Source organism: Puma concolor, chromosome A2 (assembly GCF_028749965.1).
Source record: "Puma concolor isolate L17-30 chromosome A2, mPumCon1.1.hap2, whole genome shotgun sequence".
Taxonomy (NCBI): Eukaryota; Metazoa; Chordata; class Mammalia; order Carnivora; family Felidae; genus Puma; species Puma concolor.
This window is the reverse complement of record NC_141668.1, coordinates 17118910-17137535: the sequence shown is the minus strand read 5'-3', so window position 1 is coordinate 17137535 and position 18626 is coordinate 17118910. Positions and strand designations below refer to the sequence as shown.

General features: G+C 39.0%; 1 protein-coding gene across 8 annotated transcripts in view; it reads right to left on the bottom strand.

Annotated features, from left to right (window-relative positions):
• DGKI (diacylglycerol kinase iota) overlaps positions 1-18626 on the bottom strand; it is a 441829-nt gene that overhangs the window by 150293 nt on the left and 272910 nt on the right. For 6 of the 8 annotated variants that reach the window (XM_086689190.1, XM_086689223.1, XM_086689197.1 and 3 more), the window contains 3 exons: positions 18029-18140; positions 6330-6529; positions 1026-1088 (listed from right to left, as the gene is read on the bottom strand). In XM_086689190.1, coding sequence (XP_086545316.1) covers positions 1026-1088; positions 6330-6529; positions 18029-18140 — 375 coding nt within the window. The remainder of the gene's footprint in view (positions 1-1025; positions 1089-6329; positions 6530-18028; positions 18141-18626) is intronic. The other 2 variants (XM_086689216.1, XM_086689237.1) reach the window with 1 other exon arrangement.

Here is an 18626-nt window from a genome sequence, read left to right as displayed (position 1 = left end):
CCTTGAGAGCGGTAATGAGTATATCAACAGTGAGGTCCAATGAGAAGGTAACTAATGCAACAAGAAGCCACAGAGAATTCTTTGAAGAACCAATGATTCGACTAGGGCTTAAGAAATACATAGGATCCTCACAGAGGAAAGGCGGCAAATTATAAATTGTCGGAGGTTTGATCTTTGAAGCCAGACCATCTGAGTTTGCAACCCAGTCTACCACTTGTTAGCTGTGTGACCTTAAGCAAGTTACTTAACCTCTTTGTGCATCAGCTTCCTCACTACAATACCACAGGTGGCAGAAGGCTGGGGGGGGGTGGGTGGGTAATTAGTTAAGTAGTTAATGTAAAGCGCCTGTAACAGTACCTGAACCTTAACAGAAGCTACGTATGTGTATGGTAAATGAAAAGAAAGGGCAACAACATAAAAAAGAAGTCCTGAAGTGCTAAAAACAATTTTTGCCCCCAGAAAAAAATAAAAGCATAGAATACGTTAAGTATGAATTACTAACTACGGATAAAGTGTGTTTCGCTACCTCAGTGACAGTTTGGGGCCGTTGATCTTTTACTTCAACCATGGATCCTCAACCCAAATAAGGCCCAGATGCCTGCATGCACTCAAAACTCCACACAAAATTTTAGGGGTCCATTCACAAATTAAGGTTGGCAGGCACACCTTCAACATCATCTTCAACATCATCCCTGGGCTACAGATAACAGAATGATCTGCTGCTCTCACAGACTTTCCATCAAAAATCATGCTTAGGATGGAACTTTCTACAACCTCATGCAATTTTGGCCCTAACTTATCTCATCAAAAATTTAAACCTGAACCCTTAGAGGACTGAGACAAATAGAACACAAAGAACTAGACAGCTCCGTCTCAAATCACAAAGGGGTAATGAAGACAATTAGGGTTGGCGGGTCCTTGTCTGAGTAGCAGACCTGTGAGGGAAAAGGAGGCAGGTCGTCTAACCCTGAGGAGGTGATGAGGGTGCTCGACAAGGTGTAGAAACAGACCGGCTTTGTACTCACGTGGTGAAGGAGCCAGGGGGAGCAGATACTCTCCGCAGGTCGGCAGCTGGCACCTGATGGATACTAGAGGCAGCAGGGAATGAGCAGCGAAGACAGTCAGCACAACAGCGTGGACAGACAGGGAACAAGCCCGGAGAGAGAAAGAGAGACACACAAAATTTAAACAAAAATTAAATGAGCGCGTCACCAAACAGTGAGTGAAAAGAAAAGGAAAATCCAGCCAGCCACGGACATAATCCAAAAAGCCGGTGATAGCAATGAAGCCAACAGGACACAGGGCAAGGGCTGGCTCCACGGCAAGCCACAGACTGGAGCGAAGGGCAGGGCGCGGGCAGATGCAACCGAAGCGTGGACACTGGGCGGGGCTGCGGGCAGGAGGCATCGTGGTCCTCTCTAGCTCTAGGTCATCCGAGACATCCAACGAGAGGATGCGCGCATGTGCACAAGTACACACGCACACACTCACACACACACTCACTAGAGAGGGGGGTAGGCTGGCATAGTAAACTCATCTTTGAGGAGAGTCAAGGTAAATTTAATCCTTTACCATAGTCCTCATGATTCCAAAGTCTGTAGGAAACCTGTGTCAAAGTACAACCATCTTGCAAAGAGTGGCTTGACAAAAACTTTAACGACTCTGAAGGTAACACCAAGAAAGCCTAAATTCATCACAGTGATGCCAAAATTTCACTCTACTCTTGGTAGAAGAGTGAAACCACAGATGTCCCCCTTTTCTCTCTTCTTTTATAAAAGAGAGAAACTTTGGTTGCTGTTGGAAAAGATGAAATGTAAATTTGAAGAAACTAAATAAAAAATGTGTTGTCACCTTTACATAGTCATTCTCTCTACTCTCTTAGACGATTTGAAGAGCTTCAAAGGACCTGCAGCAGACATAGCTCCCTGATCCCTGTTTTCTGCTGGGTACACAAATTCTCATACGAAGTCCCATGAATCAACTCCTTGTTTTCCTCAAAGGACTATCGGTTACAACCAACAATACTTTTGAGCAGCCAGGATGATGGAATCCAATCAACTGCACTGCCCAATTCAAAGTTCACCAACTAGAAATCTTGCCCCTGAATAACATGATTGCTTTTCACAGTGTAGTCTTAATTACCATTGAGCTCAGGATTATAGCCAACTTAACATCTCCTTACACACCTGAGAAATTTTAAATTTCTAATCTCTTTCACAGGTGCCTTTCAAACAGCATAATCAAATTTATCTGGCCACCATGTTACTAGTACGTGAATATGAACCTAGATAAATCTCCTCTATTACTTTTTTTAGGAAAGATACGTATTGCAGTTCTCACTTTATAAAATGAGATAGGTTTCTGTACCAGTGGGGTGGGGGGTTGACTGAACACAATGGAGCTAGCCCTTCAGTTTCTATGTAGTAATAGCAACTTGGATTATAGACCAAGAAATATTTTTTGGGGGGAATAATTTTCTTTTTTTGCCTAAGTGAAGATCTAATGGCATCATGAGGGCCTACTTTAACCATTTCTCATGGGAATCTGCCCCTCATCCATGGAAACCAGATCTTAAAATTCGTGTGTATCATCCATTTATTAACATCAAATGTTATCAAGACATTATCTCTATTAGTTTTAGATTCATGGGTTTTAGATTTATGTTATTTTAGAAACAATCCTGGACAAATGTTAACAGATACAGTATTAACAGAACTGATCCATGTGCCAGCCATTATTTAACACATAAACATGTCTCAGACATACTGGTAGGCCCTGAGGACCCAAAGAGGAAAACTCTAAGCAGGGTAAAGAGATAAGTCAACCAAGGACTACACTGTTATTGGTAAATGGTGTGATAAATGTAACATAGAACAGGAGTACCTAATGGCTAGAAGTAGATAGAAAAGGATTCTTAGGGAAAGGTATACTTCAGTGGAGTCTTGAACTTGAGCAAGAGTCAACAGACAAAAAGGCAGAAAGGAAGGTACTGCAAGAAAGGCATCAGAACTGCAAAAGTATGATGATGCACGAGGCAGGCCACTGCTCCAGAAGAGCAATGATCTCTGGAGCACAGGAAGAGAACGATGAAGACAATGATCACAAGGGCATGCAACGTTAAGGAATATAAGCTTAACATTTCTAGAAAGATCCTTCCAATCAGTCTTTTGGAAAAAGTAGTGTGTGAAGGGCAGGGACACTGGAGACAAGGAATTATGAGCATAGTTGAGTGATGCTGTGAAGAGGTAGCTTATACAGCCTTTGAACAAAAGCCATATTATACTAGCAGAGGAGGTAGGTGGTTAAAGACATGGGAAATAAATAGAAGGTAGACCTCTAAGGCCACATGGGGTGTGTAACAGTGCAGGTGATTGTGACGACTCCAGGGGCTCATCGGCTGATGAGCAGAGAAAGAAAATTACAAGCGCGTTTTTAGCCTGCAGTCTGAGGTTGCTAGCGGATATCCAGGTAAAGATGTCGGCTAAGATATCTGGGTGCGGGTGTTAGCTTCTACAGGAATGCCTGGATAGAAGACATGGATGTGAGATCTATTCACGTATAAGTCATAGATGAAATCTGGGGTACAGATGTGATCTCCCACAGAAAGGCAAACCGGTGAGGAACACCATTGCTCAAGTGGAAAAGGGAGCCAGTTGTTTAGGGAACCACAATGCCTCCTTCTCAAATATTTAGTTAACTCCCTAGCCCATCACACACGGAGGTTTCTAAACAAATTCTCTACATATTTTTAACCAGTTTCCTTTCTTCTGAAAACCAGCTTTCTTTCTTCTGAAAGAAGACGGGCGAATGGAACAGAAGAAACAGATAATCCTAGTAAACAATGAGAAAAAGAGAAAGAAAGAAAGAAAGAAAGAAAGAAAGAAAGAAAGAAAGAAAGAAAGAAAGAGGGAGAGAGAGAGAAGAAGGGAGGGACGGAGGGAGTGGGAGAGGAAATAAATATCTCTCTGCCTTGGCTGCAAAAGTGAACTTGGCACAACCATGGCTGAAACACAAAAAACCTGGAGGACTCAGAAGGTTGGAGAAAACTTATAGAAAGGTCTTATTGTCCAGACAACCCTCACACTGGAAACTCTACTTGGAAATCCAGCAGGAAAGGTCAGATTTGAAAACAAGGGTTTCTAGTAAAACAGGCACAAGAAATCTAATTGCAGAGGGTAAGCAATAGCAGTAAGGGAGAGCACTCGAGGCCCTAGTGAACAAGTGTGACATGATAACTAGCTGTTTTCCTTTGAAAATGTGCTATCTGGATCGATTTTCTAAAAAATATAGTGTTCTGATAGTTATTCATCCTAAGTAGTAACAAATACCTTTGTTAAGTTTTACAAGTATCCTTTTTGGAACTGAAAAGCAGGCGATTGCCATTTCACATACATATTTCCAGAGGCCTGAGGCTGCTTACATGGACACACCACTGCCCCCTGGTGGGAAGTCATTATTTTTGAGTTGAGGTGGTTTCTTGAACACCCTCACAGCTTAAATCGATGCCGTCACATCATCTGCCATATAAACTCTAAGCACAAAAAGAAAACAACTATTCATATTCGTTTTTGCATGTGAAGAAGGCCCAAATGAATTCTTAACAATACAGTGGCTGAGCAAATACAAATTCTTTCTCAGCTCAAGGGCAAGAACTATTTGAAACTAGCACCTGGAGACAATTTCACATCTGGGAAGGTTATTAAATACAGCATGGCCAGGCATGAGAATGGGAGGCCTTTGCCTGTAGATATTAAGCACTTTTAGTTTTATTATAGTTCTTAACTGTATACAAGTGACCCAAAATGACCTGAGCTGCCATACTATCTCCGAAATGGCTTTTCATTTAGTTTTCCGAAGCTTTCTCCCAGACCAATGGTTCATGGATGGACTCTAACGTTTCCAGAGAGAGTACGGTCAACCACATATCACTGCTGACACCGTACCTTTTTAACATACGTACTTGCCAGTTGTATATTCAACCTAATTGAAGGTAAAGGCAGGGAGAAAATAAAGCCGTCGGGAATGAGCGAAGGGTTTCACCAGCTGCAACATGTAAATGAAATAAGGAAGCCAACTGGACAAGTTGTCTGGATAATGATCTGAGCAAAGTGCTGAGTGACTCTGATGTTCAGAGTGACTCTGGGAAGGGAGGAAGCAGAGGAGAGAGGAGCTCTCATTCCAGCCTCAGACTTTGAAGCAGATGCCAAAAATGCAAACACTTTAAGAGGCCTGTCTAACGCTATTCCTCAACATACGCCATCTGAGGAAGAGAGGTGAAGTCAGGTTCTGGCAGTGAGCTACGGCACCTGTGTTATTGGCTTATTCTAGGCATTTCTGAAGACTATCATCGTGATCCCATAAATACGTGGCAAAGCACACCCTTGCTTCACAGGCACTGCAAGAAGCCAGCCATTCAATACAAATAGGTAACCATGCATCACAGGCCACAAACAGGAGTCGCACCTTGGAGGGTCCCTCACTATGACAGAGTGATGACCCAAGGCTGAGTCTGAAAACAGCCTTACCTTGAGTTAGATTAGGCATATGGGCATTAAACATAGAAGATACTCAAAAAGGGGCCCCAAGTCCCCATCCTTCTCCACCCCAGACAGACATCTCCATCAAAAACTTAAAGGGTGCTATAAAATGAATATACTCAAAATATCTAGTTATTACCACCTTATCTCAAATCAGCTCATCAGCACACCTAAGGAAAGAAAGGGTCCAAGAGGGATACATTTTATTTAGGTGTTGAATAGTGAATTAGGTTATATTTAGACAATAGGATGCCACTCAGAACAGCGGAATTGAGTTGAAGCACCAGAGGACTCAGGACCCCAAAATGGGGGCATCAGGAAAGTGATAAGTCACTAACAGGCAGAAGGGAATACAACGTGGAGAGAGGTGAGCTCCAAAAATCCAGCTCTGCCAACCTCCCCACTATCGGAGAACCCAACACTCTCCAAGTGACCTGGGTAAAGAGAAGGCCAACACCGTGCCTTCTTAAAGCAAAATGGAACATGTTTAGGTTGATGCATTTTATGACCCTAGAATCACTCTTTAATGATTTTCTGCTGTTCCCAATAAATATACAGCAAAGTGATCAATGAAGAAGAGTGATCTATCTAGTATTCAATACAGCAATTGGTTCTACAAGAAGAGTGTGGTCACTGTGCAATAAACATGAAGAAAAATATGTGAGAGAGACCAGGGAACTGCTGTTTCTTGGACTTTGTTCCTTTCTCAACACAGTAAGACCCCTAGACCATGCACACGCCTGGCGTTCTATGATCTTTGTGTTCACAAAGGTAGGCAAGGGGTAAACTCACTCATTGAGTAAAGGCATGGATGTTCTCCTCTTGCTCTTCTGCACCATGTTGGCTTGATTCCTCAAGGAGATCCGAATCATAGCTGGGGCCAACCTACAGGGCTCCCCATCCACTTGCATGGGGATGGGTTTGTAAGTGAGCAGCACGACCTCCCGACACTGGTGTAGCCTTTCCCCATGGCCCCCAACTTGCAGGGCAGCCTGTAAATTCAAGAGTCAAAAGGAAGCTAGAAGTCAGTTCTTAAGAGTCAGGAAAGCTAGAAACCCCACGTCCTCTATATATAACCAAAAGGCCTTTGATAAACATGTTGAAAATTGCTAGCCAGGAGCAGAATGGGAAACCTTGGATAAATCACCTTAACAAAAATAAACTAAAATTTCTAAACTTTTGATGAGCTTGACCACAAATTTTCATCGATAGCCAAATTTTGGTATTAATTTAGTCATGTTACTTTAACACAAAAGTTGTTCTTTGTGTTATCTAGTCAGTCCCACTGAATAACCAATATAAGGAGAAAAAAGAAAATAAAACAGATAAAGCACAGTTTAAGACAGCTTTTATACTATGTTTAAAAATAAGTGTATATTATAATATATATTATTTAAATATAAATACATAATACAGTTACATAACATATATATGTATGCATAACAGGTATACACAAACATGCTATAAGATGTAACTATGTATTATATATTAAATATATTCATACTTAAATATGCAGCCCACCCTTGGTTAATTTGCAAACGTGGGCAGGCTTTTTCCTTTTACCTAAAACCTCCTTAAGCTACCTCCAGTCTGTATAAGATCTAAAGAATGCAAAATAGGGGCGCCTGGGTGGCGCAGTCGGTTGAGCGTCCGACTTCAGCCAGGTCACGATCTCACGGTCCGTGAGTTCGAGCCCCGCGTCAGGCTCTGGGCTGATGGCTCGGAACCTGGAGCCTGTTTCCGATTCTGTGTCTCCCTCTCTCTCTGCCCCTCCCCCGTTCATGCTCTGTCTCTCTCTGTCCCAAAAATAAATAAACGTTGAAAAAAAAAAATTAAAAAAAAAAAAAAGAATGCAAAATAATATTAACTACTTGATTAAAAGCATTGTGAAAAGTATAACAGCTTTGAGGATCAAAATCAAACAGAGTTCAGTTCACCATTGTGGCCACAGAATGGAAAGTCAATCCAACATTAAAAGCCTGTTGTTGAGAAGAACAACAAATCAATAGAGCTTTCCCTCATTAGTTAAAATGTATGTGCGTATTATATATTTTATGTCATTATATTATATTATTTTTATGCTATATATTTTTATGTTATATATATTAGTGTGTGTATGTGTGTGTATGTGTGTGTGTGTGTGTGTGTGTGTATACATATATATATATATATATATATATCTCCTTTACCCTTTTAGGGATGAATGAAAATAATACATGTTTGGTTGTAAAAGAATCCACAAAGTATACAATCTGAATACACATTGTGTATCTCCATCCAGATCAAGCTTTAGATAATTTACAAGTTCATATGTGCTCTTTCTCAGTCTTTTTATACCCTTCCCACCAACTAGGTAGTAACCAATACCCTGACTTCTATTACCATAGATTCAATTTGTTTGAAATTGAACTTCATACGAACCATACTAGATGGCTCTTCTGTCTCTGGCATCTTTTTCTCATCATTATTTTTGAGTAATATATAGCAGAATGTATTTATTTACTCTTTTGCTGATAAACATTTGGTTGTTTCCAGTTTGTAGCTATTGTTGACGTAAACTTTCCTGTATGAATCTCTTGGTAGATACATACTCTCTTGGCTACATACAATGAGAAGAATTGCTATGCCACTAAGTTTAGATGTACAGTTAACTTTGGCAGATACTGCTAAATAATTTTTCACTAAGGTTATATTATGCCTTTTGAGTTACCAATTTGTTTATAATAAATAGAAAAAAGGATTTTAATACTAACTTGCTCAAAATCTAAAAGATTAAAACATACAATCAACTTGTTTCCATGTGTCTCTTTTCTGTGAATGAGGGATAAACTTTGAACTGAGACTTGTGATGTCAACTTCCCCTTATTTGGTTGCCAGATATTCATATTTATCTGATGCTTTGAATTTCTTTTTTTCCATTTGCATTAATTTGAACAATAGAAACCTGATTGTCTATAAATGCAAAGAGAAAAGCACAAAGGGACAAAAAGTAAAAACTGAGAAGAACTTCTTATTGATCACCTTTAATGTTAAAAGCATTCCATTGTGTACTTTGCATACAATTTTGTCAAACTGGTTGAGAAAACTAGAAAAGCAGAGCAGAATGCAGTGAGAATTTAGTATAATTCGTTTTGGCCTATCACCCACTCCTTTGTTATTCCATTTAAAGTTTTTCTTGGCTGTACTCAAATGCTCCACTTAAGTCAATGGATCAGAGTCACTATCTCATCTCCAGAACTTTTCCAATATATTCCCCTTGACTTCAAGTACTTGCAGTTGAGAATGTATCTCTTCATCCACTGTTCTGGAAACACCACTTTCTTCTTCTACCTTCCCCCCTCCCCCATCTTGACTAGACCTAATGACAAACAAAAATGCAGGACCTTCCAGGTGAGAACTTAGTCCTCTGAGTTTCACAGAATTGAAAACCGTTTTAAATACTTCCCAACCCCTTGGTATGTAGAAGGCATACACAGTACTGTAGAGCACTTTTAAGTCATCTTCTCAGCCTCAAAAATAGAACAGCAGCAATACCACAAACATGTAAATAGCTGTCAATGGCAGTCCCACTGATATTTCAGAATCAATCCAAGATCACTGCACAGGCACAAGGGGAATTACAGTAAAGAGCTTTTTGGGATAAAAACAGTTCTATTCCTGTTAGCACAGCCACATTATTTTTGGAACAAGTTAGAATAAAGGTAATATTTTAAATACTTTTTAGAAATAGTTATATTTCAGGGTGCCTGGGCGGCTCAGTCGGTTAAGTGTCTGTCTGACTCTTAGTTTCGGCTCAGGTCACGATCTCACGATTTTGGGGGTTCGAGCTCCACATCAGGCTCTGTGCTGGCAGTGTGGAGCCTGCTTGGGATTCTCTCTCTCCCTCTCTCTCTGCCCCTCCCCCATTCATGCTGTCTCTGTCTCTCTCAAAATAAATAAATAAACTTAAAAATTAAAGAAAATGAAACAGTGGGTTTTTTTTTCATCACTCAGAATGCTCTAGGCTTAACCACAAATACCCCCATAATTTGCTGGAGATAATTATTTACTAGTAATAATATGGTGGTTTATTAATGACAGACATTCAATTATTTGTTCAATCCAGCATATATCACTCCTGTGAAAACGTCCAATACTGCCTTTCTGATAGAATAGGACTTGACAGGAAAACAAAGAAAGCCCCTGAACTAAGTGCAACCACTTATCTCCATTTATTGCCCTGTGGCCCAGACCATAACTTTCCTTCATGCCACAGGTGTATGGCTTGAGACTTTTGGTCTCTCCACACTATCCCCATAATACTTGCCTCCATCTTCCCCCAAAACCCTCACCTTCTTTCTTACTACTCAAGCCCTTATTCTACTTGCTGTCCGATGAAAATCATGGACAATTCTGGGTTGACAGGGGCAGAGAAGAAAACGTAAAATACTTAGGAACAACTTTAGTAAAGCATATGCAAGAACCTGAAAACTTCACTGAAACTAAGGAACTGTAAAACTTTGCTAAGAGAAACTAAACAACAGCTAAATAAATGGAGAAAGATAGGTCTGTAGACTGGAACACTCAATACTGTTGTTAATATGTCAATTCTCCCTATTTATGGATTCAAAGCAGTCCCAATTAAAATCACAACAGATATTGGCAAGGATGCGGAGAAAGAGGATCTCTTTTGCATTGTTGGTGGGAATGCAAGCTGGTGCAGCCACTCTGGAAAACAGTATGGAGGTTCCTCAAAAAACTAAAAATAGAACTACCCTACAACCCAGCAATTGCACTACTAGGCATTTATCCACGGGAGACAGGCGTGCTGTTTCGAAGGGACACATGCACCCCATGTTTATAGCAGCACTATCGGGGCGCCTGGGTGGCGCAGTCGGTTAAGCGTCCGACTTCAGCCAGGTCACGATCTCGCGGTCCGGGAGTTCGAGCCCCGCGTCGGGCTCTGGGCTGATGGCTCAGAGCCTGGAGCCTGTTTCCGATTCTGTGTCTCCCTCTCTCTCTGCCCCTCCCCCGTTCATGCTCTGTCTCTCTCTGTCCCAAAAATAAATAAACAGTGAAAAAAAAAATTAAAAAATATAGCAGCACTATCAACAATAGCCAAAGTACGGAAAGAGCCCAAACATCCATCGATGGATGGATGGATAAAGATGTGGTGTATATATACAATGGAGTATTATTCGGCAATCAAAAAAAAAAAATGAAATCTTGCCATTTGCAACTACGTGGATGGAACTGGAGGGTATTATGCTAAGTGAAATTAGTCCATCAGAGAAAGACAAAAATCCTATGACTTCACTCACATGAGGACTTTAAGAGACAAAACAGATGAACATAAGGGAAGGGAAACAAAAATAATACAAAAACAGGGAGGGGGACAAAACAGAAGAGACTCATAAATATGGAGAACAAACTGAGGGTTACTGGGAGGGTTGTGGGAGGGGGGGGTGGGGTAAATGGGTAAGAGGCACTAAGAAATCTACTCCTGAAATCATTGTTGCATTATATGCTAACTAATTTAAATGTAAATTTTTAAAAATTAAAATTAAAATAAATCAATAAATACGTATCCAAAAATTAAAAAAAAAAATAAAATCCTATCAGGTTTTTTTTTTTTTGCAAACACAAACTAATTCTAAAATTTATTTACAAATACAAAAGACAGAATAACCAAAACATTCTTAGAAGTGCAAAGTGAAATGTTTCATATTACAAGTATGAAGGTTTACTCTAAACCCATAATAATCAAAACAGTGTGGTGCTACCATAAGTGTAAAGAAATAAGTCAATGGGACAGGATAGAGTCCAGGAATAGAACCACATACAACCGAGGGGTGAAGGCAACCAAGGTAATTCTATAGACAAGTCTAATCAACAAAGAACGCTGGGGAAAAAAAGGATTTCTAAAAACTAAATCTTGAATCACTTACACAATCCACATAAATTAATTTGAGTTGAAATACATACTTATACATAAAAGGTAAAACTATAAATCTTCAAAAAGAAAACATAGGAGAATATCTTATCTTGGAATAAGCAAGGTTTCTTAAAAAGGGCACAAAAAGCCCTAATGTGATATATGCCTGCCTTATACAACTGGAATTCAGAAGAACTTCTTCATCAAAACAAACTTAAGGAAATAAAAATAGATGGAAAATCTTTTGCACTAAATATATCTGTCAAGCAACCTGTATTCAGAATATATAAATAACACCTGCAATTCAACAAGAAAAGACAAAGAGCCTACTAAAATATGCAAAAAACCACACTTTGAAAAACCATGCAAGGTAACAATAAAGTTGAACAACAATGTGTCCTTACTCTCATTTTTTTGCTGTTTAGGAGGACTTAATGGACTATACAAAACATACATGATTTCTTTGTTTCTCTCTAGGGATGTAATTTTATTCTCATTTCTTCTTCTGTTTCCTCAAGTGCAATATTCTAATAGCTTTTCGTTTCTGTTAACACATTTCCAGCACCTGTGGGATATTACTTCTTACCAGGTACTCTCCCACATTGCTATTGGGCAAGTAAACAATACAACATTTCTAGAAAGCAGTTTTATAACCATTATTAGAGGTTTTAAAATATTTATGCCATTGACTCAATAATTTATTTTGCAGGGATATGTCATAAGACAATATTCTGAAATATGAACACAGGTCTATGAGTAATTATGTTAATTACAAGATTATCTATACCACCAAACATCCAGAAACTTAAACATTTCATAAAGGGATCTTTCCATAAAGGAATAATTATTATATAAATTGAGGTATTTATGTATGAAAGAGTAGTCAGCCATTTGTATTATGGGTTTTACTTATAAATAACATGATTTCCTATATATTTAAAAACAGAAATAAGGCAATTGGAAGAAAATGCATCAAAATGTAAATAGTTACAGATCATGTAATTATGACTAATATTTTTACTTTCAGTTCTTATGTATATTATCAAAATAAGCAAACATTTGACATTTTTTCATAAAAAGTAAAGATTATACTATCTAGTATGCATAAAACTTCAGCCCTGGAAATTTCTCCATGTAATTTTTCTCGTCGAGTAACTTTTTGCGTTTCTAATTCATAAATATAAAAGACATCACATATTCCAATTTCAATTAACAAAAAGAAAGCTGGCTATACTTTATTTAAAGCTGAGAAGACTGAAATCTTTGGATTTCACACTGCATAGCAAATTAGGCTACCAGCTCCTCAATCTGAATAATGAATGCTTTGAACTATCTTAAAGAGTTTTAGATTACTTAGAAACAGACTCAAGATGAAAAGACCTTCAAAACCACAAAGGCAAAAAAAAATTGTGGTGGAAATAAATACAACTTACAATGCCTGGTTATGGTCTGTGGAGAACCCAAAAGGTAATCAGGTTACCAAGCACCCAATGAAGAATCATCATAATTCGTAAGAATGCATTTCAACCAGGAGAGTGAATTGAAGACTTAAGCCATGAAATTTGCAACTGGAAGATAAAGAGTCTAAAAGAAACGACATCTATTCCCATCTAGTAATTCTATTTGAATCTCTCATCTATTCAAGTGCCACTCTGAATATTTTAAAATACACAAAAATACACACATATACCCAAATAACCACACTCTTCTGTTTATGCGATCATCTTACACACATGTAATTTTCAAATAATTTATGTTCTTAGAAACATAATCAGTATAATAGTTTCAAGAAATGTGAAACTAGAGTCCTGAAAATTAGATTCTCTCTTCTTGAACAATGGTGTACTGTTATATGAGCAGTCAGGTGAGATGTGTTTGAAAATAGACACATATGCCCATATTCTTTAGAGAGCATAGGGTGTTCAAAACTGTACAGTATAAACTACATTTAACTCTGCTTTTTTTCAAGTAGAACTTTTTTTTAATCTTGGGAGCAATCTAAAGTCACTAGAATCTGAGCTCCAAACACACATTTGATGCTAGCCTAGTATCCATTTTTACATGACTCGTATCGTATAAAGAGAAAGAATGGACATAATTTTAGCATTCCATTTGCTCTTCACCAACTCTCATCAACTATTATTTTTCTCCTTTTCCTACCAATGATGGTATGGAAGAGAAAGAAATCTGATAGACTCCTCTCTAACTACCTGGAGGGATCCTCTGAGGTCTAAACATGTATTTCAAATTGCCTCTATCTCCTTAAATGTCTTACAGGGGTTTCAAGCTTATATAAAACACAAGTGAGCACTTGGTAATATACAGAACTGTTAAATCACTATACTGTAAACCTGAAACTAATTTAACACTGTACGTTAAGTAGAATGGAATTCAAATATAATTTCAAAATATAGTTAAAAAAAACCACAATTCATTTTTTGGTAATATTATCTTTCTTCTATTTTCCCTACATCTCTAATGTAGTCACTGTTTACCTAATGGCCTATGCTACCCAGCCGGGATTCACGCATACTCCTTTCTCACCCTTCACAGTAAGTCAAGGTGTCTGAATAACTCTTGAAGTTGCCAATCCCCCTCCGTCCCCATCTTCATTACCACTTTCTTACAGCAGGCTTCTAGGCTTCCTCATTTCTTCACCTGGACTTAGGTACCAACATCCTGCTTTGTCTATCTGCCTCCAGCAGTAGAGATTCTGGTCCCCTTCCACACAGACATCCAGGTATTCTTTCTAAACCGCAAATCTGATTCTGTCTCATTCCATCTCTCTCAACCTCCCCCATTTAACAGGTCCAAAAACGAAACAAAACCCTTCTGTCCTATCTTTCTCCACATCAATGTCTTTCTTCACCATATGTGTCATCACTGAGCCACCAGGGAGCTCTAGAATACCAAGATGAGCTCTTAGGCTCATCTTGCATGGAACGGACGCTTACAATCTCATCCACAGATGCTCTTGCCTCCTCTGTGCAATTTTTGCTGATTTCCCCATTTTATAAACACTGTTCTGCTTTCAATTCTTCTTCTTCTCTTTACACGTGCCTTTCTCCTAGAATTTATTATGCCAGATGGCAATTGCTTCTGTTTTTCATGTTCCCCCCACAACACTGAACTGTGGGTACCCTGAGGACAGGGTTTGTCTCTTGGCCCATTTCATAATCATTTCACATAGCAGAGTGAATTCAATAAGCATTTGTGGGTTCAATAAATTTTCAATAAATACTTATGACTGACATTAAATGCATGAAAGCAGGGAGATATTTTTAATAACAAATATTACTAGAATTTATAAAATTCCTATTAATTAGAGGCATCAGTATTGCCTGTATTTCCCATATGCTGCATGGCCATTCAGGATCCAGCATCACAAGTTACCTAGTGTTACTTCCACTGTACCTGATTTGCCAAGTATTTGTAAGCTCACCCAGATTCCAGGGGATGGTGCATAGACCCAAACTCGTAATGGGGTAAGTGTCCAAAAACTCAGAATCCATTTAAAACCAGCCACCATCAGAAGATGCTAGTAAATTACTTATTTTGAAAGTGTATAAATAAAGAAAAAGAATCAGTTATCCTGCTTTTCCTACACAAACTATATAACGAAATAACCAAATATTAGGTGAAATTACTCTTTATAGAAATATTCCAGTTAATGAATGAAGAAGGGTAGAATTAGAATATCACTACTCTGCCAACCTCCAATGATTGCTAGATCCAGACAATGACCCTCAAGGACTATTAACCAAAATAGAGGGAAAAGCAGGTATTACCTATCATCTTTTGGAAGAAGAAAACACTAACCACAAAGTAGATTTGTTGGGCGGGGGGGATGAAAATGGTACATCTACATCCAACTGTCAACTTAAAGGAAACAGCAAGACAGAAGAACATGTTAATTGAGACCTAAGAGATGTTATTAGCACAATTCAGACTCAAGGAAACCTCACAAGACAAAAGACTATTTTTTTCAATAAATAAATGAAGAAGATAAAGAGATGGACAGAAACCCATAGATACTTAAGAGTCCTATCAATCAATCACAACAACTAAATTTAACTTGGATCCTGGCTCAAACTAACAGAGCATAAGAAAACAAAGGATATTTGCAAGGCAACTGGAGATTTAAGCACTCAGTAAACGGTGATAGTCAGATGCTACTGTCTTATTTTTCAGATGTAAGGGTGTAGTCATGCTCATAAAACAAAGTCTTATCTTTTAAAAGCACCTTCGGAAGTATTTGCAAATAACTGATATAACATCTGAGATATGCCTCACATTAGTACAAAGCAGGTGGGGACAGATAGAAGACTGCCTATCAGTTGAACATTATAGAAGCTGGGTGATGGGTTCAATATATGACTTTGAGGACTAGGATCCCTCATACCTGCAAGTGTATATGAATTTAGCTTTCTACAGAATTCCAGATCCCACTCTTCTTCTCCCGGCAAAATTCATCCACTCTGCCACATTTGCTCATGCCAACCCCGGGTATCAGGCTGTCTGCCGTGTGGCAGACACACACTGGAGTGACGGATATCCGCCACTTGCCACTCCTGGCTGGCACCCCACCCTTTCCTGCCCTTCTTGCCTTATGAGCCTGACCCACTTATACTGTATCAGTGGCTGCCTTGTCCTCTAGCTTCTGGTTAGACTTCTCCAGAGGAAGGCACCAGCAGAAGATCTAGAGGGCCAAGAAGAGTAAGGTCACTGCATCTAGGGCCCAGCTCTCTGCCTGCCAGGTTGGCACTGGCTGACTGCTTCTGCCTAGCAAACACTATCAGGTGGTCCTTCCCAAATAGTTGTCCTTCGGGTACAGCTGACTGCTTCCTTACCTTTGCACCTTCAGGTCAGGAATCCACACCATCCAATGCTCCTTCTCACAAATCAAGTTCACTATTTGTAGAGTCCCTCCATAAACTCTCCTCTAATTACCCAGTCTCAGCCGGCTATCTCTCTCCTGTCCAGGCACGATACAATTGTAAACAAAAATAACCGAAATAAGACTATAAGAATGATCTGGCATCGATATGGACTGAGAAGTTATAGAAGATGGACAGTTAAAGAACATTTTAGAGAGAAACAGCATATGCAACGGCCCGGTGGTACAAAAGCAACAAGAGGTGTTCAAAGCTAAGCTTGACTGGAGAGGCTAATTGAGCTACAAAGCAAAGAGGGCAGTGGGAAAGGCTGGAGAATTAGAGAAACTCCATCTTGCAGGCCTACATTTAGACTTTGATTCTGAGAGTGATGGGGAAATATCCAATATTCTTCCTGCCCTCCTAAGCCTATGTGAAGAATCGTCTTCTCTTACACATTCTCCGACAGCCTTCTGCCGCCACATAGTCATGACTAGGAAGCTCTGGCACATTGGTAAACATTCAATAAATGTTCACTGAATCCACAAATAAATGAATGAGTGAAACACACATGGCCAGGTTTAAGGTTTTTTTGGTCACCTCCAAGAATTCTACCTTGCATACATGCTCCTTGAATTGATTCCCATGTTTACTCTTGCCTGAATCTCTTTGCCTGTAATTAGCATAAAGACCTTTGGAGAGAAAGAGCTGTGTATGAGCTAAAACCCTGAAAATTAGATCCATCCAGACCAATCTTCCACACTTAACAATCATTTCATCCCAGAGATGGCAGATTTAATGAGCAATATCACCATCTCAGGTGATGGGCATTCTTGCCACAACCACTAGAGGCTATTCTGTTAGATCTCAGCAACCCGAAGTGATTGAGGAAAAGTCAGTAGGAATCCACAAGATGAGATACAAAGAGAGCTCTTTTGGCTTGTTTAGAACAAGAGATACAACCTTCTTACCGGCAGGCATCAGGCATAACACAAACCAAGTGCTAACCATGGGCCGCAAGAAGCTTTAAATTTTTTAATTCACTTTATAAACTGATAGTGCAGCCTGATTTACACCACGTAAGGTGATACGTGTAATTTTTAACTGGTTTCCTCCTCATTCAATAATAGGGTAAAGTACAGAGCGAAAACCTGCTGGAAACTGCCCTTACACCACAATTCACAATTTGATGTGTGTAAACAAAATTAAAATGCAAAGGTAATGACAATACTGTAGCAAATGAATATTCATTAATGTCACAATAATGATGTCTTTCTTTATTCAGGTATTTTGTGATGGTAAAGATGAATGGAAATAACTACCTTCCTTTCTACCTTAACACTCTAGTCCTTAGTGAAACAAAAAGGTATCCAATGGCAAGGTTTCTGCATGAATGCTGGAATATGTCTGTGGCATAATGCTTTTTAATTTCCATAAGCTGTGTATTTCATTCTGATAGAAAATTCACCAGGATAATTAGCAAATAATATTTATTATTGAAGTCCTTACAATTGTGCACAATTTCCTTAGTGACATAAAGAATTGTTCTTTTGTTCTTGTTTTCCCCAAGCAGTTCTGTATTGCATAAGGTTTATAAATTGGTAAAGCAGGAGAGAAAATTGAAGACTGAAAACCAAAAATCTATGAATGAATAAACTCTGTGACTGAAATGTATTTCATTTCAATAACATCGTATTGCTCACCAAAGAGGCCATAGTGAATCCAATTACTTCAATATAACCATCATCATGACGCTGAGGTTCAAAATCATGGTGATCTCCTGGGTTCCCCCAGGGCATTGTGCCAGCACAATATCTGCAAGAGGAGATTAAAAAAAGAATTACATTTATTCCATTCCCCTCATGACTGATATTAGGTATTACCTCACAGTGAGATCCAACGTGTATCTCACCTAAGAATAGTTTTCTGTTCTTGGTGCATACCTTCCAGTAGAAAAGAAAATGGATTTATCATTTCCAAATATCAATCTATGAAAATGGACCACAGGTGTGGTGTCCTGTGTGTCCAACTTTCTCCTCACCCATTATTTATTAACATTTTTCACTCAGTGATCCATTATGTCTCTTCTATGATATGCCATGAGTTCCAGAATTGGGTCTTGGAGGGAGACACTGCATGCCAGTAGAAAAGGGAAGGGAAACCATGGTGGGTAAGCATTGGTTATTATGTGTAGAACTAAGATAATAAATAACCACTGGGAAGGTAAGCAGAGAAAGGTAACTGAACAAGAGTGAGAAAGATATGCAGAAAAAGTAAAAGATTAAGAAAAAGAAGGAGAAA